The 26,583-nt window shown below is 53.1% G+C and overlaps 1 protein-coding gene across 1 annotated transcript; it reads right to left on the reverse strand.

The window, feature by feature from the left end:
- Positions 1 to 1,611: 1,611 nt before the first annotated feature.
- Positions 1,612 to 26,056, reverse strand: RETREG2 (reticulophagy regulator family member 2). The gene is made up of 9 exons (XM_077829402.1): positions 25,850 to 26,056; positions 20,512 to 20,618; positions 14,052 to 14,082; positions 13,073 to 13,208; positions 11,449 to 11,533; positions 9,476 to 9,613; positions 8,916 to 9,010; positions 7,699 to 7,834; positions 1,612 to 5,813 (listed from the first exon to the last, which is right to left on the reverse strand). Exons 1-9 carry the CDS (start codon positions 26,041 to 26,043, stop codon positions 5,089 to 5,091), a joined length of 1,647 nt encoding a protein of 548 aa, XP_077685528.1. The 5' UTR covers positions 26,044 to 26,056; the 3' UTR covers positions 1,612 to 5,088.
- Positions 26,057 to 26,583: the final 527 nt, after the last annotated feature.

Below are 26,583 nucleotides of genomic sequence, written 5' to 3' on the forward strand. Positions count from 1 at the left end.
GGCGCAGAGACCAAAGCCGGCGGGGGGGGGCAGCCTGCGCCCCCGCCCGGGAACGTCCCCCCAATAACGCCCAGCCCGGGGCAAATAAGGCCCGGGGCAGGGCTCCCCCAGCCTGGGGCTGGGCTCCCCCAGCCTGGGGCTAATAACCTGCGGAACTCCATGCCAGGGGATGCTGCAAAGGCCAGAACTATAACTGGTTTCACTAAATTCATGGAGAATAGGTCCAGCAATGGCTATTAGCCAGGAGCGGCAGGGACCCAACCCCCTGCTCTGGGTGTCCCTAAGCCTCTGCTTGCCAGAAGCTGGGACTGGCTGACAAGGGATGGGTCACTTGATACATGCCCTCTCTGTTCCCTCCAAAACATCTGACACCGGCCACTGTCAGAGACAGGACACGGGGCTAGATGGACCATTGGTCTGACCCAGTGTTGCTGTTCTTATGCACACCTGACAGTAAATTAATCTAAACCACATTTCCCTTGTTTGCTTCTACGAACATGGGACTGTGTCAAGACTTACTGACATCAAGACATGATGTCCACTGCTTCCCCCCCTCCCCTAAGCCAGTACCCCCTCCAAAGAAGGAAATCAAGGTAGCATGGCATGATTTGTTCTAGACAAAGCCATGCTGGCTATTCCTTCTAAAGCGATTAGCCTCAAGGTGCATACAAGTTGACTGTTTCATGATTTGTTCCAGTCTCTCTCCAGGTATCACCATTAGGGTGACTGGTCTATAACTCCCAGGTCCTCTTTGTTCCCCTTTTTGAAGATAGGGGCTATATCTGCCCTTCTCCAGTCCTGAAGTTAGTTGTTCTTGCCCCAGCAGGCCACTGTCAGAGCCAGTAGAAGCCAGGGCACCTGGGTCCCAGCCCCCCCGAGCTATAAGTTAACTAGCAGGAGGCTTGTACCCGCCAGGCTCCCTTAGCTGCAAGGGGAGAGGGCTGCAGTACTTGAACCAGATCGCAGCAGCTCTAGCCTTGCTCCTGCCCAGGCCCAGCAGGCACAGGGCCCAGATTCCAGACAGCAGCTTCTCAAGGCTGGTAGTGGCTGTCCTGGGGATTTCCTGGCCAGCAGAATGTCGAAGACTTGGGAGGTGTCCGTAAAGGAGGGACTTGACACTAGAGCATCTTAGGCCACTGCAGAGTAGAGGCTGCCAAGGTTTCCAAGAAGAGTGATGCTGAGCAGACACAACCAAACAGCTGAGAGTCCTCCATATTCTCCCATCCCCTCATTGTCATTGTCACAACTCTCCAAGGCTGCTGGCTGAGCAAGTGCAACAGAAAGGGGTTTTTCTGAGCAATGAGTGACGGGGGCGGGGGGGAAGAGAGGGGAGAAGAGAATCCAAGCTGGTAGCCAGCCACTTGCCAGCTGGCTCTGCCCCACCCCAACCTGTCACCTCCCTCAGGGGGCTGCCCACACCACCCCAACAGCAGATACACCACTCGAGTCTTAACAGACGCTCGCTGCTAGCTCTGGTTTGCATGTACAGTACCACCACAGACAGGCATATGAAAAGAAGTGATTTCTCCCCCCATGCCTGGTGCTGAATGTCAGACTGACACCCCACGCGAGAGGGATGTCTGCAAGACGAGCTCAAAAGACCCCACCACATTCAGCCAACAAATTTTATTGCCCAGAACTTTCTCCTCCACCTTTTTTTGTTTTTATTTTTTATTACAAACTCTACATTTTGCTTTTAAATATAGCCATAGAATGAACACGGATTACAAGGACCCCTTCCCCCCCGCCCCTTTTCCTGGATGTTATTAGGAAGAGTAACATTTATCACCAGGTCTCCTGCAGACCTACCAGCAATGAAAAGCCACCCATTGCTACCAGCACTGGTGCCTCAAATTCTCTTGCGGACACAGTTCTCAGGGAGCGGGTGGGCATATCAGCACAAGCATACAAGACCCCTTCCCCTCCCTACATCCTGAAAGAAAATTTGAGGTCCAAATTGTTGTGACCCATTTGTGCTCCTACCATGCAACAATGCCTGGGTTAGCAACACGCAGCCGCCTGTTCACTGGATACCTTGGCAGGGGCTTTTTGGAACCACGTTAGCACCATTTGAACATGGGCGGCTGCCACGTGTGCCATGCACATGGCCTGGTAGAACGCAGGACGCTGTGCTGCGCCCGGGATTCCCAGTGCAATGCAGGACAAGAAGGCCCACATGTTGCTTTGGAAGCCTACCAGGAGCTCATCTAATTTACACCAAAGCAGGCTGCAGCCACCCTCATGAGACATGGTGTCCTCCAAGGAAGAGCACCGCCTGCGAGGGGCTACACTGCTCTGGTAAAGGGGGTGAGAACAGGCTCCATTTGGGCCAGTTTGGCATCTGTTGGGCTAGGAGGAGGTTTTTGGGAAGTGCCTCTATATTATCTACTCAATAAATAATCTAACGCTTCCCAAACCTGGGATCTGAAAGCAGATCGTCCTAGCTCGAAAGAGGCCAGGAGGGGCTACCATTAAAGAATTCATAGGCCCATAAGCCACCACTCCCATGGAATGTTCCATTGAGCAGGAAGTCACACAGAGTGCAGAAGTGTCCATCTAGGCAAACAGTGACAGAGCTACCAACTCCTCTGGAGTCTGCCCTGTCCCGCACTAACAGGGAAACGGGGGAGTAGCCCACACACAATACAGAGGGACAGCCAAAGCCCAGCTTCAGCTGCCGTCGTGGGGCCAGAGAACACTCCAAAATGCTCTGCCCAAGGGGTGTAGCAAGGACATCATTGGGCCTCTGCTCCCATCCCCTGGTTCTCTCAGCCCTCTGATCTCAGGAGACGTTTCTGGAGCACAAGTCGCTGCTCATTTAAAAGCTCTGCTGTCAGTTATGAGATAAATCCCGTCAAGGGGCTGTGCCTGGGTGTGCAACGAGCTGACATGGTCTCAGCTCTGGGACAAAGCGTGCCGGCTGGGGAGCAGGGGAGCACGGCAAGGCATCCTGCCTCTGCACTCAAGCTAGACAGACTCCCACCTTGGGCCCATACTCCAGGGACTGGTGGCCACAGCCGTGCAGCCTCTCACTTTCCATACGTTCCTTGACTGCAGCACCCTAAGTAAGAATTGATAGAGGCTGCAACAGCCCTGTACATACATAAGAGTCCCACACCTCCACTTCTGCTAGCCAAGGACCCCTCGCGCTGCAGAGTCTACGTGCAAGGAGGACACAGAGACCCCCCCAGCAGTAACTCAGTTCCCTGCTCGGGCAGTCTCAGCCAGACCCCGGGGTACATGAAGACAGTACGAGGGTTACGGAAGTCAGAGGGATTGTACGTAATAGGTGCGACAACAGGCAGGAGGGCTCCAGGCAGCCTTGCTCTTGGGCGTGTTGGCCTATATGCCCAAGGCAGAGCCCGAAATCCCACGGCCCACCATTACAGAGAGGCATTTTCCACATTTCCCTGCGGTGCTCCGCTGCCTGTGTGGAGACAGAGCTAGCCCAAACAGACCTAGACACTGCCAAGGGTACGTGCTGAGCCTTCACACGCTGGCTGAGACATTTCTGCTGCCTCCAGCCCAGGGCCTGTACAAAGAAGCTGCCACGTCAGTTTACAGCTCTTTCCTTGGAGTCAGTGGAGCCTCCCTTGTTCCCAGGCCAGAGCTATGAACAGGGACGCTCATTCCCTGCTCCAGGAACACAACAGGAGCCATTTAAGGCAGGGCCTAGAGCTAGGATGGCCTGTGGCTGCGATACAGGGAGCAGAGACTCCTGATGGACACGAGACCAGAACCTAGTCCACAGTACACTCTGGGTACCCACCTGGGCTGGAACGGGAGGTGCTTCTAACAGGACTGCTTGAGGGGACAGGATCAGAGGTGGCTCTTCAGTCCCTCGCACTGCCCTGAAAGCTCCCAGGCCCAGCTAGGGCAGCCCTGCCTGAGCAGGAGCAGGTTCACTGGGCAGCAGTGACTGGAACAGAGATGCCAGGTGCTCACAGCAGGGACGAGCCAAGGACAGGTGGTAGAGTGGCGTTGTACTGGTCCGGCCTGGGGCGAGGGGGGGGCACTTGGGACGTAAAGTGCAGTAAGAGATTACAGAACACTGCCTAGAAATCGCCTTTAGTTATTTAAAAATTTAAAGATTTTGGGGGGTCCCCCTCACACAATTACTGTCTGCGCAGCCCCTCGGACTAGGGCCACAAAACAGCCTCACACATAAAACAATCAGACTCTTCTCTGCTGCACAAGCCAAGTTTATAAACTCCTTCCAAGCCACTGGAAAGCCAGCCAGCTGCCACAGTGAGACACTAGACAAGAGAAAGCAGCACTCAGGGGTCTGGCTTGGTCATGCTTATTTAGAGCACGATGGTTTGAGGAGCCATCTGTGTGCCGCAGAGTTAAAGATAGGAGAGAACTGGGGCGCACCAGAATAGGGGCAAGGAGCAACTGATCCAGACCTAGAAGCTGCTCCATTCACAGCAGTGGTCTCCAACGTGGGCAGGTAGCATAATTCAGGCCAGACACACAGGGAAATGCCCGACGTGCCGTTTGATGGAGAGGATACTAAAACCTGGTATCAGCCTCGCAGGTCCCTTCCTGCATCCACCCACCTTTTCCTTTCTGGTAGGAAGCAGCCTGCCTCTGCTCTTCCCCCTCTCACTTCCCCTGCACCCGGAGATCTGAGTTGTATTTCCTTCCCCTCCCCACATCCAGCTGAATCAAAGACACTTAAAATTATTTACACTTTTAGCCATTTAAAAACCCAATAAAATAAGATTGCATCTGTCCTACCAGGGATGTGGGTATAGCAGCAGCTACATCTAGCTCAGTACTCTGCGTGCAAAACAAAAGACAAACAGAAGACAGATCAAAATACTGCACCATCACTACGAAGCTTTTGCTGGGGTTGGTGTTACAATTGCAGCCTGGCTCCTCCCCTCACTCAGGCTGAGGAAGGCTGGGCTGGGAAGGATGGAAAGGACGGGTTATTCCAGACACAGCACATTAACACAGACTTTTTGCCATCCTGGTCAACATGAATATCTAAAACAGACTGGACATCACTGCAAGAGTCCATCTGTCCATCCATCCTTCCTTCCTTCTAGGGACGACGAGGAAAGAGTGGGCGACAGAGACGACCTAAGACAAAGACGCGGCCTCCTCTGGATCCTCTCGCTTTGGCAGCTCGGAAACTGCAGGCGAGGAGGAAACTGGAAACGGAGCGATGGGCAATTCCTGCACTTCCTTCTCTCCTCCAAGTCCCATCTCTACATCCATTTGCTCCAGCTCCCTCTGATCCAGTAGCTCAAAGTCATCCACTTCCCCCTCCTCCTCTGGGGGAGCTGCAGGCTCCATCCCCACCGCCTCGGTCTCTGACAGCTGCGCCTGGAAGTTCAGTTTCTCTTCGGGCTCAGTGGGCAGGAACTCGGAGAGGGAAGGCCCCTCACTAGCTTCAGAGGAGCGCAGCAGTGCTGAGAGGGTGTTCTGCACCACCGTAGTGATTGCAGTGGCAACAATCTCCTCACTTAGCACATCGATGCAGAGGCCCAGGCCGGGGGCAGCAGCAGTCTGCGGCTCTGTGCTGCTTGGCACCACTTGCCCGTTCCCATTGAAGTGCGTATTTACAAAATGGAGAGGAGAAGCTAGATGGAGAACGGAGAGGTCAGAGTCCACAGCTTCCTTGTCCGCAGAGTCCAGCTCGTGGGCAGCATGGGCAAGCTCGGGGGCCAGCGGCACCCCGAAGGCGTCATCGTCGCTTTGTGGCCCCAGGTCTCTGGAATGATACTCTTCCACGGAGGGGAACTCTGCCAGGTCCTTGGCGAAGGACTCCTCCGGCTCACTGTGCAGGCTCTGCTGATCCAGGTCTGAAAGGCACAGCCAGGCAATGGCATTACCAGCAACTTCTCCCACTCTCCACAGTCCCATTCCCTTAGAATCATAGAATATCAGGGTTGGAAGGGACCTCAGGAGGTCATCTAGTCCAACCCCCTGCTCAAAGCAGGACCAATCCCCAATTAAATCATCCCAGCCAGGGCTTTGTCAAGCCTGACCTTAAAAACTTCTAAGGAAGGAGATTCCACCACCTCCCTAGGGAACCCATTCCAGTGCGTCACCACCCGCCTAGTGAAAAAGTTTTTTCTAATATCCAACCTAAACCTCCCGCACTGCAACTTGAGACCATTAGTCCTTGTCCTGTCCTCTTCTACCACTGAGAATAGTCTAGAACCATCCTCTCTGAAACCACCTCTCAGGTAGTTGAAAGCAGCTATCAAATCCCCCCTCATTCTTCTCTTCTGCAGACTAAACAATCCCAGTTCCCTCAGCCTCTCCTCAGAAGTCATGTGTTCCAGACCCCTAATAATTTTTGTTGCCCTTTGCTGGACTCTCTCCAATTTATCCACATCCTTCTTGTAGTGTGGGGCCCAAAACTGGACACAGGACTCCAGATGAGGCCTCACCAATGTCGAATAGAGGGGGACAATCACGTCCCTCGATCTGCTCGCTATGCCCCTACTTATACATCCCAAAATGCCATTGGCCTTCTTGGCAACAAGGGCACACTGCTGACTCATATCCAGCTTCTCGTCCACTGTCACCCCTAGGTCCTTTTCCGCAGAACTGCTGCCTAGCCATTCGGTCCCTAGTCTGTAGCTGTGCATTGGGTTCTTCCGTCCTAAGTGCAGGACCCTGCACTTATCCTTAGACCCAGGCTGCACTCTGCCTGCTCCAGCTGAGAGATCAGCTGATCTTTGCCCCCTTCCCCTCCCCCCCCGCAGCTCCATCCTGGGTAGTGTGGAAGCAGGGAGTTGCCCTGTACTCCCACGAGAGGAGTGCTTGAAGGAACATGACTTTGGATTCAAGCTCCTCCACAATTTAGCTTCTTCCTGCCTAGGAGCCACTTCCCTTCACTCTGCCCCACATGTGGGATGTGTGGAGCAGGTGGCTCACCTGACCATCCCCTTCTTGCCACCCCCCACCTGCCACTGGGCCTGTTCATGCCTAGAACTCCTGTCACACTTCCACCTTCTCTCCTTTCAATCCCCCCTCAAACCCACCCCGACGTGTCTGACGAGCTACACTCCCGTAGATTACCCAGTCCCCACGACTCCTCCTGCACACACCCAACCAGCCCTGTGATCCTGTCGTCTCCACCACACAGCCCTAGTCAGAGCCAGTGAGTGCTGCGGGGCAAGGCCTCTGGCTTTGTTTCGTATAGCACCATGCACACGTCATCACTTGGCCGGGTTTGCCTGCCGCTCTGCTCATTGGCAGAGCCTTTGAGGACTGCGCTGCCTCCCTTTCCAGAGTTAGGCAGGGAGCAGGGCAGAGCATGGAGCAGGATCATGCAGGCAGCAGAGATAAGACAGCCGGAGCAGTCATGGCTATCGGGGAAGCCATGACAAGATGTGCGGCTGCTAACGCCTCGCTGCCCAAGGCAGCAATTGCACAGAGCCCATCACCCTGGGGGCTGGGCTATCAGCCCAGCTGGGAGAGTTTCAAACACCCAGAAATGACAACACAGAAGCCCAGTCCAGTGACGGGGAGATGAGGCATGCCACTTTAACTGCCAAGCGAGGGTCTCCTGGCTTCCTTCCGGCCCTTTTCCCCCTGCAAAGAACCTGGTTCTCCCCCTGCCCTCCAGGGGCCTGTCCCAGCTCCAGGGGTAGGGAGTGATGGCCTGTTCCTACCAGACAGCTGTTTCAGGACAGTGTGGGTGGGGTGAGGGTGGGAATTACGATCACCACATACCTTCAGACACATCAGTCAGCTGTGGGGTGGTGGCCCTGGAAACAGAGAAGCCCCCGCTCTCCAGGATGGAAGCCTCCTCGTCAGAGAGCTCCGAGTCTGTAATCGCCAGCGCTAGTGCTGTCTTCTTCACATCCACCTGTGGCGGAGGGGAGTTAGGTTTGGGTGCCCAGCTGGCAGCGCTTCCTGCTGGCTCCTCTGCACAGACCAGAGCCGCAGGGGCAGAAGTTATCTGCCAGATGAACTGTCACACAAGGTTCTTATACTGTATGAGCCAGGGACTGGGCAGAATCATCATGACACTGTCCAGCCACAGACTCATCCTTGCTGCTTCTGGAGTGAGCAAGCTTGGATGGGTTTGCGTCCTGCTAGCACCCAACATGGAGGGCCCAGTGAAAAGCACATGTGTAACTCCTACGAGCCCTAGAAATCCCCACAGCAGGGGATTCTCCCCTCCTGCGGCAGCTACAGAACACCACTGTGGCAAAGGGCAGGGCCCCCTTTCACAGTCCTGCCAACAGGCCACGCCAAAAAAGACACCGTACACACACACAACAGCAGACGGCACTGCAGATACTTTCATGTGACCCAAAGCTTCCCACTTCCCAGCCCAGCTTCTCCTTCCACTGGCAGCTGCAGCAAAACCAGATGCCTGCCCTGATCACCCCATCAGCATGGAAATAAAAGGGACTACACATTTCCCATCTGCCGAGCAAGCGCGGGTGGTGGGGAACAGCTCCATGACCCTTTCCCCTGGGCGTGATAAGGGTTCCAGGAAATAGCTAGCTGTCTGTACCACCAGCACCGGTGCCTGCAGGCCAGCAGAGGCAGGTGCAGCGTGACTCCCTCCAGAGCCCATGGGGACTACTCTAGTCACCTGCTCAAGGGGTCAGGGAGGGCAGGGCAGGGCATTCCCTTACTCCAGGGCTCAAGGGTGCCAGTTCCTCAAGGGTCCCTGGGCTTTGCACTCCACCACACTGCTCCCGGGGCCACCTGACAAGCAGGCTCTTGGTCACAGCCCCTCCACAGAGGCAGCTTGCATCCCTCCCTGAGCACCCACTGGTGACCTACCAGGGCCCAGAGGCCAGGGACAGCTTGGACAGCTCTGCTGCTGGTTACCAGTGTGGCTGCATTCTGACCAACCCGCTGTTCCTGGCTCTCTGGGGAGGTGCTGGCAGGGAAGAGGGCTATCTACCGCACGGCTCCTCTGCGGCCCTTACCACTGGGGAGTAGCCAGACAGCTCTGCCTCACTCTCACTCTCTGTCTCTGCCATTGGCTCATCGCCTGCCATGGGTTCGCTCTTTCCTTGGCGCTCTGTGTGCAGAAACGGAAGAAACTTCACTGAGTGGCACCAGGCTCAGAATCCTGGAAAGGGAGGGAAGGAGCTGCGGGGTCCCATCTAGTCCATCCCCACCCCTGCCCAAAGAGCCAGGCCAGGTTTGCTCCCTTCAGCCCCTTCGCCTGAGTTCTGCCCGGCCCAGTTAAGCGTCCCAAGTAATGGGGCTCTCACCCCTTCCCTTAGGTACCTCTTTCACTGTTTGACAGGTCACTGCCAAACAGTCTCTCCCCATACTCCCAATATTCAGCCTAAATTTTCCTTTGCTCAGTTTTACCCCATCACCCTTAGTCGTAACCTCTAAGATGATCCTCCCTCCCCCCGGCTATGGTGGACATTTCTCAGGCACTCCACACCTATTCCTACTTGCCAGTGCTGGTTTTAGCCAAACTGGGTTTCCAGCCGGCCAAGGCAGAGAGAACAGAGAAAAGGCAGTGCCTTACTTCTCTTCTCGTGCTTCAGGTGCAGCGTCTCTGCTTTCATACTGTAGTCCAGTTTCATCAGGATAGGTTCCAGCCGGGTGTACATCCTCTGGATCAGCTCATGGTAAACCACCAATGGCCAGAGCAGAATGCTGAGCACTGGAAATGCAGAGAGAACCCAGAGCAGGTTAGCCATTCGGAAAGGGGTCAATAAGACAGAAAATATCATGGCCCTGTATAAATCCATGGTATGCCCACACCTTGAATACTGCAGGCACTTCTAGTCACCTGATCTAAAAGGTGTACTAGGATTGGAAAAGGTGCAGAGAAGGGCAACAAAAAAAGAGGACGGGTATAGAACAGCTTCCATATGAGGAGAGAACAAACAGACTGGGTCTGTTCATTTTGAAAAAGAGATCACTAAGAGGGGATATGATAGAGGTATATGAAATCAGGAAGGGTGTGGAGAGTGAACTGGGAAGGGTTGTTTACCCCTTCCCATAACACAAGAACTAGGGGTCACCCAGTGACATGAATAGGCAGCAGGTTTAAAAACAAAAAAAAAGAAGTATTTCTTCACACAATGCACAGTTAACCTGTGGAACTCATTGCCAGGGGATGTTGTGAAGGCCAAAACTATAACTGGGTTAAAAAAAGAACTAGATAAGTTCCTGGAGGACAGGTCCATCAACAGTTCTTAGCTAAAATGACCAGATCAAAACCCCATGCTCCCAGTGTCCCTAAAACCTCCCGACTGCTAGAAGCTGGGACTGAACAACAGAGAATGGATCAGTCGATAATTGTCCTGTTCTGTTCATTCTCTGTGAAGCACCTGGCATTAGCCACTGTCAGAGACAGGATACTGGGCTGGGTGGACCATTGGTCTGACTCACTGTGGCTGTTCTTAAACTAGGAAAGGAACAATAGGCCAATTCTCCCAGTAGCCAGGCACAGGAGCACCAGGAATGGAACTTGATGTCTGCTGAAGAGCAGTCTGATGACACTGGCTTCACCCTTACAGGTCTGCCAATCCACCTCACTCCTGATCTGCAGTTCCACCCTATTATTCCAGTGCTGCTTTCATCCACAAACAGCTTTGCCAATGCACAGCAGTCCTTACCTGTCACACCCCTGCTATTACAAAGCCTGAGCTCAACCAACACACCTCATTTCTGACCTCTGAGCTGGAGCTATAGATGGGGGTTAATTAAAGTGGCTGATTTCTGAAAGGGCAGCAGCTACCTAGGACTTACAAGCAAGGCTGTGCCCCAACTGGAAGCCAGTGTGCCGAACACCTGAGTGACCCGATAAGCTAACACGTCCACTGAAGCAGAGGAAGAGAAAGCAGATCAGCATTCCAAATTTCCAAATTGTTGCTCTGACTACATTATGAAGTTCTTTAGGGTGATCTTAAGATAGCCAAGTACTTACATTTCCTTCCAATTTTACCTCCTGCTGCCTGTAACGCTTTGGGAAGGTTGAAAACACATTTTCTTTCCCCAGCAACTTTTCCCTTTCAAGCCTAGCAGACATGGATTTGTTCTCTGTTGAAGTTTCAGAGTGACACTGCATTTCTCTGCTTCCCTACAGGAACATCTGCTTCACTGAGCATGTCAGAGAGACAGGGTGGGTAAGGTAATATCTTATTGGACTAACTGGACCCCTCACCCACCTTGTCTGTCTGTCTAATATCACGGGCAACGCACCTATAACTACACTGCATGCAATCCCTGAGCATGTAGAACAGTGCAGATCTGGGAAGAGGGCTCACTGGTTGACCTTGGCTCCCTCTGCTGGCTTTGTGCTGTACTGCATCACAGCGTAGGGCCGACACAAACAGTACCCTAGCAAATGACCTGAGGTGGCAGGGAGGTGAGGAGTTACGCACGTCACTTTATCTGGTATGGGCTGTAGGATATGAAAGACTTGTGAGCACACTTCTACCAGTTTATCAAATGATTCAGGAAAGTCACCAAGGAGCCACTTATACTCACAGATGATAGAAGAGATCATTATGCCTGGAACGTAGTGTCCGACCATAGCCAGGATCAGGCACCCCGAACAGACCCTCACACAGAACTGGGGAAACAGAGGTGAGGGATGAACAAAACAACAGACAAGAGGCAAAGACGCCATCCCTGCAGCTGGTGCAAGAGACTCGCTCAGCGCCATTTCTCACCTTAAAATATTGTAACAATATTTGCAAATTTAAACCACAAAAGCCTGACCCAACCCAATGGCTTATTCTGGCCTAGATTTGTCCTAAGCACCCGGCATTGATGGTCAGAACTCAAACTTCCCAGCCCTGGGGAAAAGCAGAGTGAAGTGCAAAAAAGCAAGTCAGTGTAGAGGAGACCTAGCGAAACCTAAGAACCTGTGACCACCCTACTAAAGAAGCTTTTTGGGAATGTCCTAAACCGTCACACTTCTGAAGTTCAACAAGGTCTCCTGGAAGTAAGATAGGACATATTATATTAGATAGTGCTGTTCATTTGTAGATTAACATTTTCTAGAGGAGTCTATACTATCCCTTCCGTTACCCAGATGGGGAAACCGAGGCACAGAGGTGAGAGGATTTGTTCACAATCCATGGTGCCCTGTCCACCCCCAGCATGGCTCATCTAGAATTGGGGGGTGTGTGACCATCCAGCCAAGACTCTTCTGCTCTTTGCGAGGGGCACAGGCCCTTCTCGCAGATTAGATGATGGCTCTAGGGTACTGGAGGTCTGTCAAAGGGGTCAGGGCGGGAGAGACTAATACTCAGCAGAGCTGAAAGACTGGTTCACCAAGTAAAGGAAGCCATCTAGGAGAGTTTGGTGCACTCTGAGTCTCATCTTCTAACTAATTCAAGCTCAACACTAGAGGAGACCAGACTTTAAATTTATGGCATCTGTCTTGAGTCCCTTTCTCCCCCATTCTGGCTGAATGGTGTAACTGTGGAGTCATCTGTCTGAGAAGTGGGTATAGCCAGTAATGGAAATAAATATAGTAAAACCCACTTACTTCTCTAACTTGAGCATACTGGATTCTGCCAAGTCTGCTACAAAGATAGCCTGTGTGGATGTCATTGATCTTTGGTGACGGTCGAGGTCCTAAGGCAGGCCAGAACCAAGACCTGGCTACAAAGAGGTAATTCCTCTCCGAACAACATCTGGCAAATCCATCAACCCCCAGGTTTATGCCAGATTCTTTCACGCATTCAGGAGCCCTGAACACCCTGCACTGTGGATTTGGAAAATAGCAGCTTGCAGGTGCTGCTTGCAAGAGAGATACAAACAGCTTCCAGCGCTGAACAAAGCCTATGAAAGGGCAAAAGCCATAATCGGGCAAACTTCCTACTCAGACTATAAATCAAGGAACAAAGGGCTGGCCATTCCCATAAGGGGTTAAGCTCGGCCCCAGCTCACAGGTGCTGGGAACACAATTCATTAGCAAAGCTTCCCTTTCCTGATGTCTGGGCAGAGTGGGATGAGAGAAGGGCACCTGCAATCATTAGTGAAGAGCTGTATCAGTGTAAATCTTGCCCTAAGATTCCTCCCATCCCCCAGGTCATCTGAGGAGCCCCTGACTACAAGAGGAACACCTGCAGCAGGGGGGAGTGGCATGGCCCACGTTTACCTTGGCAGGGTTTTGCCTCTTGTACTGTAGCAGCTCCTGCAGGTACAACCTGAAGGTGACCCAGCTCTCAGCCAGGCAAGAGCACAGCTCGGGGACACTGAGAAGGTGAGGCTGTGCTCCGGCGGGCACACTCTCACTAGAGAAACAGATACAAGTGTAAGAGGACAAACCTTCAATAAACCCCATTTCATGTGGGAGGGAGGGGGGGTACAGCAACCACAGGAAAGCAGGGCTCCCTTTCAAGGGCTTCATAATAATGGGGTGCATCTCAAATTTAACTTCACTAATGATGCCTCTCTGAGTTGCCAACCAGACAGGGTCTGACGAGGGACAGCTGAACCATGCTGAAAGAGCAGGGGCCCAGGCACCTTGCTGCAAAACACAGCACCTCGTTGCAAACAGCAACATCCCCACGCCACAGGTCAAGAGGTGACGCAGCAGAGCTGCAATTAACCCTCAGGGAGCTCCTAGCATCCAGTCCCGGGTAACAAATGCCCTGGAACGCAGAGTGACCATGCCGCCCATAACCAATGGCTAAGCACTGGGGGCCGGAAGCATGCAATTACAGGTGGCTCATATACTCTACAAAAGCCAATCCCAAGGATTCCCTTCTCTCTGCGGAGTCTTAAAATAGGGTGGACAGATCCTCTTGGCGTGAGCTTTAGGGAAAAATCCTGGACATTCTGAGTGCCAGAAGCACACAGACATTTGAAGGGTATCAAGGTTTCCTGGAATCTCAAAATGCTGTTCCTGGGCAAATGAAGCAAACGGCTCCCACTGCGGAAGGAGGAACCATTGCAAACCCAGCTGTGTGTCAGCCAAAGAACAGGCACTTCAGGAACCATGCACACAAACACACTGCAGTGGTAGTGGAGAGCAAAGGAGGGGGAGCCAGGCAGAGAGAAGGACAGATGAGAGTACCACACTGACCTCACCACCCCCATTGCCCCCTTTCCCAAGAAGGCATAAGTGAGCCTACCTGTCCCCTCCTGGCTCTTCCGAGGGTTGTGCTGTAGGGACAGAGCAGGAAAGATTCGTTAGCCGAGTGAAAAATAAAACACGACAGCTTAATTGCTAGGAGCTGCGCAGAGAATTAGCCAGGGGATCTCCCTGCATGTAGAAATCAGGCTAGAGATGGCTTTTGGGTTTGCATGTGTTTACGTGCAGAGATAAGCGGGAACGCGTCCTGGTAAAGGTTAGCTTTCAACACCAGAGTGGCCAAAGCATTGCACACAGCCCAGACTGAGCCCACGAAGCTCTGTAATGGGGCCAGTGGTTGCACTTGTCCTAAGCTGGGCTGCAACTCTCAGACCCCAGCAGGCAATGCAGTCAGGCCACAGATTCCATCTCCACTAGGGACATCAGTACAGATTGACATGGAGTCCTGCAAGCTGGGGCCAGTCACTTCCACAGGCTGCAACACCATATTAAAGACAAGAGCAGCTGCAATCTCAGGTGCATCCCTTCAACTCCTGACAAGGCACCAATGATGCTCCTGAGCTCTGCAAAGAGGAGCTCAGAGACTGTTTGAAAACTGAATAGCGAAGTCCCTGAATATGGTTCAGACTATGCCTTGGGCTGTCAGCTACGTGCTACATTTCCTTTAGCACCTGCCACCCTAGATTCATCTGCTGAGAGTGTTCCGAGGAGCCTCCTCTCTGCATGTCATGGCAGGATGTTTGCATGCTAAAAACATCCCCCTCCCCGCACCTGGGTACCAAATAGCACAGACCTGCTGTATAATTCACTAGTTGCGGGGTTCCTGGGTGTAACTATGTCCTGCTGGTGGCACTGACCCCACTGGGAAATCGACGTTATTTACTCTTTGTTCTACCAAGGTGCCCAGGGCCTGACTGTACAGATGTAGGTCAGGCAGTTCAAGGGCTTGGGAATCTGACAAATGCTGACTGGCCAAGGCATCTCTCCAGCCCAGTTTGGGACGCAGACCCAGGGACAATGAAGCAGGGCTTCTATGCAGCGCTGAAGGCATTTCCTGATGCTTCCACAACTCCAAGATCCGATGGGATTTTTTTCTCAAGCATCCAAAAAGTGCAATACAAATAAAGGGCTGTTGTCAGCTGAATTTAGGCCGGGAATTCAAGCTGTATGCAAAAAACAGGTTCCCAAACCCTTGTATGAACAGAAGGGCTTTTGAATCTTTCCCCAGCATCTTGTTAGCCAGGAAGTGGAAGTGGTTGGTCTACTCCAGTCTCACTCCCCTGCTGAGTGAGATGCAAAAAGGAAATAAGCATTCTTCCCAGTCCTGATTGCTGAGTGAGACTTGGACTTCAGACTTAACTCTCGCCAGTGTTCCCAATGCAGAGATGGAAGCTGTTCTGTTTAGCAGATTTGCTTGCTGTACACTGTCCCTGGAAATGACCGCTGTGGGCAAGTCAGTCAAACGCTTCCCTTTGCTGTAAGTGCCGAACCGACCAGCTCTTGAGCAGTGCAGTGGAGCGGGAGACAGCATGCAGAGGCGAGGAGGCAATCCTTCGAGTCTGTGACCCAGATTCCCGTAATCAGCTGTCAGCTGCCCAGTCACTCTCCTTGCCAGGCTGCATTCTGGTGGCTATTTGATCAGCTCACCGTCACACACCAAGAGCCATGGGTTTCTGCCACAGCACGAAATGTGAGCATTAGTAATTCAGCCGATTTGCTGTGCTGGGAGTCTACCTCTCTCTTGGGGTGGATGCAAAAACCCCTTGCTATCCCAGCTCCATGCTGAAAAGTCTCAAAGGTGCTGCCAGAGAAATCCGGCTCGTGGAGGTGCAGCTGCCACCTGCACTACGCCACCATCACTCCGGAAGTTGTGTTCGGCACCGGCACTTTCTGCTGCTGGCAGCATTAGGTGGTAGCTCATGCAGCCAAGTAACGCCTGCACTGTTATCGTACAAGCGATACTGCGCTGGCCGACCGCTGCCACCGCTCCTATTTCCCGAGGCACAGCACCAGGGCTGTGAAATTCCACAGGAGCCCAGGGCCGTCAGTGCAGCAGACCGTGCAGCAAGCAATGTAGAGTTACTCAATCTATGGCAATGGAGGGTGTGATGTGTCCCCCCTGGGGTGCCCCATGACTCTGGTGAATATTGGGGCGCCAGGCTGTCACAGAGGGAATGAGATGACTCCTTCCAGGACTGCTGACTCTGAATGATTTTGAAACCAGCTCCAAATATATGGTGTCTCTGGGAGATGCAGAATGACAGTACATTTTGGGTGTCTACTGCAACCGACCAAAGTGCAACAGAAATCCACTGGTGAAGAAAAAACAGCAGGTTGTACAGAGTTAGGGTCTTCTGCAGATATTGCCATATTTGGCAAAATTCAAGCTCTCGTTTAAAATTAGTAGTTTCCATCCCTTCTTACAGCAGCACACTCTGCGTGCTGCCCACCCCAATGCACTGCAGAGCCAAGAGAGGGATTACATTCACAACAAAGCTGGAGAGAGCTTCACACAGGAGCTGGGACCACTCAAATGAGCAAGTTTTTAAATCTCCACTCTCCTTGCTGAGATATCATCCGCAATCATCCCAATTAAATCAGTGGGAGGTTAGAGAGTGTATTCAGGACAGCCAGCAGGCCTTAAACATCTGTCCAGAACAGTAACGTCCTGCTGACATTTCACTGTAAATATTTATATTAACTTACAACCCAGTGTAAGCACAGCTTGACACACCAAATTGCATTGAAGAGACACGACTGCCAGTATTCAGGTCAGGTGACAGCACCTGCGGTTCCTCAGCTCTTAGAAATTCCCAGTGCAAACTCAGCTAGAAAGCAGGCCTCCTTTTTAAAAGAGCACCAGGCATTCATTTGTGTCCTAGTTATTGTCCATACAGAATGCAGCTACTGAGCCAAGCCTCCACCCTGGTGCTGGAGTGTGACTTGAGGTGTTTTCCATTCACAAGAGGATCTGGACCCCTGGAGAAGTGAACTTGATGGGTGGAGGCAGAGGTATTAACCCCAGATGCAGCTCCCCCTACTCCCAGTCAGTCACGTACTCTATTCAAATCCCTCCTTGTACATTTATGCATAGACTTTAAATATCAAGACAAAAAAAAAGAATGCAGGAATGATCTGCACCTCCTTCAGCTCTGCCTGTCGTCTGGTCAGCCAGCAGATTGTGGTTCCTGTGTGTTTGGTCTAACAGACCACAAGATCCTGGAGGCAAGTCTCTCTCTCTCTCATACTCGGTTCTGTATCGTGACCCAGTAATGATTCCTCTTTGATCCTCATTGCAGGAAGCACCTTCATGTTACTGTGACATTCCAAGAGTTAGTTTTGAATGGAAAGAAGGGGAAGTGGCCATGTTTGGTGTAGGTACATGGCTACAGAGCGCAGAATGCACCCATTCCATTCCAATACGACTCCTAACATGCTGTGCTTCTCTGTGCTCACGTTGCGATCCATAAATGTGGCGGGTGAGTCTCTGAAGAATAAAAGCTAATGTTTCGTACCAGCTTTCATCCACAAGTGGAATTACTGAGGACGCTCAGTCTCCCATGATGCTCCAGACTGTCACATACTGGTTTTGTGGAGTGTGTGCATATATGTATAAACTCTTACAGGTGCTGCACTGACCTGTTTCTTGCTCTGCAAGAAATACAAAGCATGAAGCTACCAGGCTGCCATTCTGTGTTTAAGCTGGAGGCCAGACTCAGACAAGAGCCATTACATGTTCAGCTGTGGCACATCGCACTAGGAGTCCCCTTGGTGCCGGAACACGGCTCTTCCCTTGCAGGAGCTAAGGAAATTTGATACAACAGACTACACTGAAATCCAGGTTGTGACCTAACTGGGTAAATCTGGAAGGTGATTTGCCCTCTGCTGGCAGCAGCAGGAGGGCAGCAGAGTGAACAGGGAGGGGACAGAACAGCCCATGGACTGGTTTTAGATGAAGCCTGTGGGGAAGAAAGCAACTCAGAGAGAAGCAGTTCTGTCCAGCAAAAGTCAGGACAACAGGAGGGAGGATGTGCATCAGGCTATCGCACTGAAAGTCAAGGATATGGGATCAGTCTTAACGCTGATTTTCTTGGCTCCCTTTCTGCTTCGTGTTCTATAACTATTCCAGCACTGGTTTCTGTTTGCCGTGTGAGAAGGTGATGGCTTTAGATCTGCTCTTTTTTGAAGGAAAAGTCTTCCCCTCTCCCACCTCTGTAAGACTGTTATAAAGGGCAGCCAGAATTCTGTTAACTAAAGGATTTAACAAGCCTAATGCAAATAGGCATTTTGGAGAATTGGGGGGTATTTTTAAACATTTAAACTCTTCCCTGCAGTGTTGGAAAAACAGCATCAGGCTAGTGCTCAAGAAACTGGCCAGCCTACTTTCACCGCCCAAGCTGAATGAAGTGCACAGAGTAAACAAACAGCAACGAGAATGAAGAGATTAATACAACTGAAAAAACGTTTACAGCCTAGATAATCTTATCAGGGCTGCATGTGAGAGCTCCCTTTAAGTCACCAACCTGGTAGGTCACATATAGCCCATCCTACACACGCGCACATGCACACACAGACGGGCCCCCTCTCATACAGAACCGTTTCCTAAAGTCTATTCATTTAATAAATTTAGCTGAAGGAGGGGCTCAAACTATATGGCAACCAATCACACCTTGTTTGAATATTCTTCCCTGCTGCTACTCTGAGGCCTGGTGTACACCTAAAACTTAGATCAGCCTTGCTCAGGGGTGTGAATTTTTCACACTTGTGAGAGACATAGCTAAGCCAACCTTGGCCCTGGTACAGACACCTCTATCCCAGAGGAATTCTTCCAGAGACCGAGCCATCGCTTCTCAAGGCTGTGGATTTACTGCAGCAATGGAGACATCGCTTCTGTCACTGCAGCAAGTGTCTATGCTACAGCGGTGTAGCTGTAGTGATTATTGTGTAGACATAGCCTGAGTCTGATGTTGACAGAGTCCCCATAATACATTGGCCACAATGTGCAAGATGATCCCGGTTACCTACTAGCTGGAAGCCAGATGTTGGTTTGTACAACAAATACAGTAACCTAGCCACAGTTCATACGAGGTGATTGTGGCTCAGCCTGAGATAAACACATCGGTTTTGACTGTTATGTTATTGGCAATGTACACTCGTGTCTGGAATCTGCCTCTCGCCCTCTGCATTGTGTTTAGAAAGAACCATTAGGAAAAGGCAATATAAGACAGAAAATATCATAATGCCACTATATAAATCCATGGTACGCCTACACCTTGAACACTGCATGAAGGTCTGGTCACCCCCCACCCCCCTCTCAAAAAAAAAGAGGTATTATAATGGAAAGGAGGATAGAGGAGAGAAACAAAAAACAATTAGGGACATGGACCAGCTTCTGTATGAGTAGAGATTAAAATGACTGGGGCTGTTCAGCTTGGAAAAGAGATGACTAAGGGGGGATAAAATCGAGATCTATAAAAGCATGACTGATGTGGAGAAAGCAAAGAGGAAAGTGTTATTTACTTCTTCACATAACACAAGAACCAAGGGTCACCCAATGAAATTAACCAGCAGTAGGTTTAACACAAACATAAGGACGTATTTCTGCACACAGCGCACAGTCAACCTGTGGAACTCATTGCCAGAGGATGTTGTGAAGGTCAGAACTATAACTGGGTTCAAAAAAGAACTGGATAACTTCCTGGAGGCTAGGTCCAGCAATGGCTATTAGCCAAGATGGTCAGGGTGACAACCCCATACTCTAGGTGTCCCTAAACCTTTGACTGCCAGAAGCTGGGACTGGACGAGACTGGATGGATCACTCGATAATTGCCCTGTTCTGTTCATTCTCCCTAAGCATCTGGCACTGGGCACTGTTGGAAGGCAGGCTACTGGGCTAGCTGGACCATTGGTCTCACCCAGGATGGCTGTTCCTATGGAAAGGACAGCACTGCAGACTGTTTGACACAGATCCCTGGAAGCTGAAGAACTCTGTTCAGAAAAAGGGAGGATTAACATAGTGACATTGATTCAGAGAACCTGGGCTCCGAGGAGTTTCCCACCTGAACTGGCAGAGGAGACCCAGAGTCAGAATAATCCTCGTGTTCAGCAGAAACACACTGTGCCACCCTAGTCACTGTCCTTTTGACATGCGTATCCGAGTGGGCTGGGCCTCGCCAGGCCCCATCAAACTGAACTGCTGTCAGCAACTTCTAACGGACTGAGGCAGCTGTACTAATCCCCAGACAGACACTCTGACTGCACCAGCCACTGTTGCCTCCTTTTTGCACATGCTCCAACTCGCCACGGAGTCTGCCAAAGCCGGTTTGTAGATTTGAGCGCGCTCCAGGCAAGGGAGGCAGTAGCAGCAGAACAAGGCCCTGAAGGAAGGGAAGGGGCCTGCAGCTCCCATCACCCAGTCAGGGAACACCAGCATTCGCCACAACCCAGCAGTGGTAACCTCATCCCATGATTCCCCAGCTACAGCAATATGCATCACCTACCAGAGAAGTCAAAGAGGAACCTGGGCTTCCACCTCTCCAGTAAGAGAATTCCAAGCAGAGAGATGCTGAGGAGAAAGAGAGGTCGCAGAGAAGTGGAGGAAAACAACCTGGGAAATCAGACAGAGCGGTCATTAGCTAGTGTACTGGGAAGAATGTTGTGAGTGCCTGTGACTAAGATGAATCCATAACTGCTGCTTTGTGGGCAGACAGACTCCCCCCTCTATGCCAGACTTGCTTCCCGTGCTGTAAAGTAAGGACAGCTGCACAAGTACAAATCCTCACAGCACTACACACTGTAAATGCAAATTGTTCTAACTGACTCTTTAGGAGATGCATTGGGAAGACTAGCTCAGTTTTGAAAAGAGCTGTGGTGACAGATGATACATCGGTTTCTAAACCATCCTCAGATTGCATCAGATGGCAACAGAAAACTGATCCCAAACACTAGTTCTTTTGCTGGTCCTCTCCCGCACTGATCCAAGCACGGACCACGTGCAGCCCTACCACTCAGCTGATGTAAATGGATTGGATCCCAGGCTCTCCCGTCTCCCTCACTGACATTCTGGCCTGTACCCAACAGCCCCACAGATCCATGCTCACCCCCAGCTAGAGGGGCTGTCTTCTCCAAGGCAGAAATCAACACTTCATAAATTCAACAGCAAAAGGTGCTCATGAAACAGGTGCCACCCCTCAACTCCAGCCCCATTCTTCTTGGTTTCTCACCCCCCAGCAGCAAGCAAAGAAAGGTTAACGTCTCCTTCCAGACTCCCTCCAGAGCTCGTCAACCCCATCCTTGGGCCAGCCACAGGCTGAAGAGGGAGAAATACACTCCTCGCCATCTATGCTTTCAGGCTGAAAGTGCTCTCAGCCCAGGGAACACGGAATCCCTTATCAAGACACTAACCTCAAACAGTGAAGTGCACTAGAAACACTGACAACCAGGAGGTGCACGCATCTCACTGTGCAGAGGTGGCTAACTTGGGGCTCCGGAGCCTCATGCGGCTCTTCAGAAGTTAATATGCAGCTCCTTGTCTAGGCACCGACTCCGGGGCTGGAGCTACAGGTGCCAACTTTCCAATGTGCCAGGGGGTGCTCACTGCTCAACCCCCAGCTCTGCCACAGGCCCTACCCCCACTCCACCCCTTCCTGCCCCCTCCCCAGCGCCTGCCATGCCCTCGCTCTGCCCCCTCCAAGGCTCCAGGAGGGAGGGGGAGGCGCTGCCAGTGGGTGGGAGGCGCTGGAAGCGGGGGAGGGGGGAAGCTGTGGTTCTTTGGCAATGTACATTGGTAAATTCTGGCTCCTTCTCAGGCTCAGGTTGGCCACCCCTAGTGCAGAGCAACAGAGAGCTGAACTCCAGGGTAAACCAAAGAATCAGAAGTTAGAGAGTCAGGAGAGAGATTAGGTCTTATCAAGGGCCAGGCAAAACAACCTTCCTTTCCCTTCAGTGGGGCCAAGACAGAACTGTTCCCATCTCTTCCCTCCGGGTGATGATTCTACAGCTAGAAACATACCAGCTGAGAAAGTTTTTCCTACTGTTCACCTTAAATGTCTCTTTTCTGAATTTCAGCTCATAATCTCCAATTATAGCCCCTGTGGGACTGTACTCAGGCCTTCCCCCACCTGTGGCACTGAAAGCATTCTGTGTCCCATGTACTTGTGTCCCACACCCCATTTAATCCATTGTAATTGTCGCTTAGCCAAACTAGACACATTTAGCTCCTTTAATCTTTCCTCATACATCCGTCTCCCAAACACACCAGCCTCGCAGCACAGCTCCAGCTTCAAAGCTCTGCTTTGGGTTTACCCTCTATATTCAGCACATTAGTTCATAGTCATTTAAGGCGATGAATATTATGCAAGTTTTTAGCAAGTTCTAGCACTTTCAGCCTGGGTAATTTTAAGAAAGAGGGAACAGTAATAGAAGATGATTTAAATGAGTGATTGGTCAAGTATCTTTTTTCTTCCCATAATTTTAGATTCAATTGTTCATTGTTTCAGCATCTAAAACAAGTAAGATTTTCTGACCAATTTTGCCCTTTTCTGTTTGGAAGACCACAGACTGAACATTTTGCCAAAAAACCTGACTCATTGTTTACATGAGTAAACAGGATGTTTTTCATTCCAGTCCACAACTTGGTTCTGCCACTCATCCTCCAAAATTGTTAATGCTGCTGCTCTGTGCGTGTGTGGGGGAGAACACCACGCAGGCACCACAGGGCAGGGTGAAAGGAATGTGCCAGAACAGAAATACAGAGCAGCTACAGGCTTAGCAAGAGATCAAGGTCCGCAAACACTGAGATCAATTAGTGGAGGGACCAAGGTGGTATGTAGAGCCTTCCAGCCCAGAACATTACTAGGGTTACTAACCTACTGTGACCCTGGGATGAAGTGCTCTAATATAGCAAGGACAAAGAATTTAACTAGAAACATGCCTGGGTGAGGCTCCAATTAGCTGCAGCTGCCAGCAGGAGCACGCACTTTATCATCATAGGCAAACCCTGTAGAGCCTCTTGGCACTTCCCTGGCAGCAGGGAGAGGCCTGTCTGCGCTTGTCAAAGGAAAGCAGCAAGGTTACTCCAGGCTAAACACAAGCCACGCAGTTCTGTGTTAGGTACTGTGGCTAACCTCATCTTGAACACAGAAGTGCAGCCCATAGACCAAGGGAGCATTAGACAGAAAGAACATCTGCGCAGAGGCCTCCTCTTTGGACAAGATGGCGTACTATATGCTGAGACCCCTTCTACTCATGGTTCGCACCCCCATACTCAGGGCAGATGCAAAGGACTGTTTTAAGCAAGTGAGATGCCAGCTGGCAAGATGTTAGTGTAACTCCTGGATGGGCACATTTTGGATGTTCCCACAGTGAAGTGTATTTGCTGATTCATCCTCTCTCCCTCCCTGCCTCACTATACTGTTGATTTTTTACAGACTCCCACATCAGGTACATTCCCCCTGGGAGTATACAGTGCCATTTTTTAGTTAATCCCAAGAGAAGTGCAATCACATCAGCTATTAAACACATGCAATAGGGACAGAAAAGTCTTGTACTTTGGTCTTTTAAAAATATTTTGGAGAATTTTAATTACTTGAAAGGTACTAGAAAGGTAGTGCAAGCTCTCAACACCCCACTGTGCCAGCACCTCTCCAGTGTGACCCACAGACACCATTAATTCTGGAGTCCTCATGACAGCTCTACTAATGCACCTGCAGCATCCTCCATTAATGCTGCACTGGATCATTCTAGATGCTGCTAACGTTGCTAGACATGGCAATGGTTTTGCGGTATGGCAGCAACTCAATTTCATTTCTCTTTACACTGCTTGCATTATCTTGTTAACATCGGCATGCAACTGCCCACAATGGTTTTCTAGCATTGCACTTTACCCACTGTTCTCACACACTTTCTGCTCTGAGACAGTCATGAGATTTGCCCTGATTTAGCCTGCAGGATGCTTTGGGGATAGCGGGTCATTCTATGCTTTGTTTTAGTCTCCCCTCAAGCCTCTCTCACATTAGACCATCCAGGTTCTCGGAAAATGTCCCAAAGTGTGTTTAGAAATGATTTCTGAAATGAGGTTCTATGGAACATCATTTGAAGTTCCATTTGCACTTAAATACAGGCTTCAAAACAGGAATTTTAGATTTCTATAAAGACGATGAAGCGAATACACCCTGGCAATTGATGCATGAGAGAATTATAGAACTGGGCACTGAACAACTCACACCCAGTTTTATACTGGCCATTAAGCCAAAGGAAACTGGTTCACTGGCCTCAAGCTGGGCACATGCGAACTCTGCCCAGCTCACATAGACAATTTGCCAGGAGTTCCAGGGATCCCCTAAATTTAAATAAAATTGATCAGCCCTCTGAGACTACCAGTGACATCACAAGCTGCCTTATCTTGAGCTATGCAGCCTGGCCGCAGTTTTGGATCTGCACCTTAGAGAAGAGGGCAACAGCAGGGCACAGTGCAGAACTCCACAGACCACATTTCTTCCTGTCCTACAACAGGGCTGCACTTGTCCCTGCCCAGAAGTGATAGTGCATTCAGTCCCCTAGGGAGAGGGTGAAAAACACTTGTCTCACCCAGACCTAAAGCAACGCCAGGTTTTTCTGAACAAGTAGCACTGACCAAGCTCTGGAGAGAATGCCAACTCTCCCACCACAGCAGCATCACCATGAGATGGCATATGTGTGGAAGGGACAAGGCACCTACATTGGGGCAGAGAGCCCCACACTTCACGAATGGACAAGATTTGTAATGCATCTCCCCAGAGACACAGTCCGAACGCAGCATCGGGTTTTCTGGGTGGTTCCCACTGCTTTCCCCCAGGCCTCACGCCCCCCCGGCCTCACGCCCCCCCCCGCCGCTCACCACAGGGCCCCCCCCTGGCCTCACGCCCCCCCCGCCGCTCACCACAGGCCCCCCCCCCGGGCCTCACGCCCCCCCCGCCCCGCCGCTCACCACAGGCCCCCCCCCCGGGCCTCACGCCCCCCCGCCCCGCCGCTCACCACAGGGCACCCCCCCCGGGGCCTCACGCCCCCCCCCCGCCCCGCCGCTCACCACAGGGCACCCCCCCCGGGGCCTCACGCCCCCCCCCGCCCCGCCGCTCACCACAGGGCCCCCCCCCCGGGCCTCACGCCCCCCCCCGCCCCGCCGCTCACCACAGGGCCCCCCCCCGGGCCTCACGCCCCCCCCCGCCCCGCCGCTCACCACAGGGCCCCCCCCCGGGCCTCACGCCCCCCCCCCGCCGCTCACCACAGGGCCCCCCCCCGGGCCTCACGCCCCCCCCCCCGCCGCTCACCACAGGGCCCCCCCCGGGTCTCACGCCCCCCCCCCGCCGCTCACCACAGGGCCCCCCCCGGGCCTCACGCCCCCCCCCCCCGCCGCTCACCACAGGGCCCCCCCCGGGCCTCACGCCCCCCCCCCCGCCGCTCACCACAGGGCCCCCCCCGGGCCTCACGCCCCCCCCCGCCGCTCACCACAGGGCCCCCCCCGGGCCTCACGCCCCCCCCCCGCCGCTCACCACAGGGCCCCCCCCGGGCCTCACGCCCCCCCCCCCCGCCGCTCACCACAGGGCCCCCCCCGGGCCTCACGCCTCCCCCCCCGCCGCTCACCACAGGGCCCCCCCCGGGCCTCACGCCCCCCCCCCGCCGCTCACCACAGGGCCCCCCCCGGGCCTCACGCCCCCCCCCCGCCGCTCACCACAGGGCCCCCCCCGGGCCTCACGCCCCCCCCCCGCCGCTCACCACAGGGCCCCCCCCGGGCCTCACGCCCCCCCCCCGCCGCTCACCACAGGGGCCCCCCCCGGGCCTCACGCCCCCCCCGCCGCTCACCACAGGGCCCCCCCGAGCCCGCCGGCCGTCACCAGGCTGTGCAGCGGCCTTTCCCAGACCAGGAGCCGCTGCGCCGCCGCCAGCGCCGCCTCCCAGCCCCGCAGCCGCTGCCTCAGCGCCGCCGCCAGCCGCTCCATGGCCTCCGCGTCCGCCTCGGGCCCGGCCGCCTCCTCCGCCCGGCCGCCGCCCGCCATGGCTCCTCGGCTCGCGCGCCCAGCAGCGGGGGAGGGGCGCGGGTCAGCCGCCGCCGGAAGGAGCCGCGCGCGCTGAGGCCGGCTGGGGCGCGCAGGCGCCACGTGACAGGGGCCGGAGGCGGGCGGGCGCTCCCTCCGCACGTGACCCCGGCCGCAGGCCTTGCGCACGCGCCGGCGGACAGCTCGACGTCACCTGTCCCGGCCCGGCAGGTTCCCGTCACGTCACGTGTTACTGCAGGGGGCGGTAGCCCTCTTCACGTGACACTGCTGACCCCACTGCGCGTGCTCCGGTGCAGCTCTTCCCCCCCTCCCTCATCGGAGGAGTCGCGCGATGGCGGGCGCACCCTTTTCCAACGGCGCATGCGTGCTCCTTGCGGCTGGGCGGGGCGCGGAGCGGCCGCCCTTGTCTCGGGGGGCGGGGCGCTGGTGTCTTTCCCAAGCCCCGCCCCCTTGCATGAGCTTAGCATGAGCGGATCGGTGGGGAGCCGGCCGCCCAGCTGGGCACCGCGTTCTGCTGTGGGGCCCAGGCTGGGCCTGGGG

The sequence above is a fragment of the Eretmochelys imbricata genome, chromosome 11 (genome assembly GCF_965152235.1).
Source record: "Eretmochelys imbricata isolate rEreImb1 chromosome 11, rEreImb1.hap1, whole genome shotgun sequence".
NCBI lineage: Eukaryota > Metazoa > Chordata > Testudines > Cheloniidae > Eretmochelys > Eretmochelys imbricata.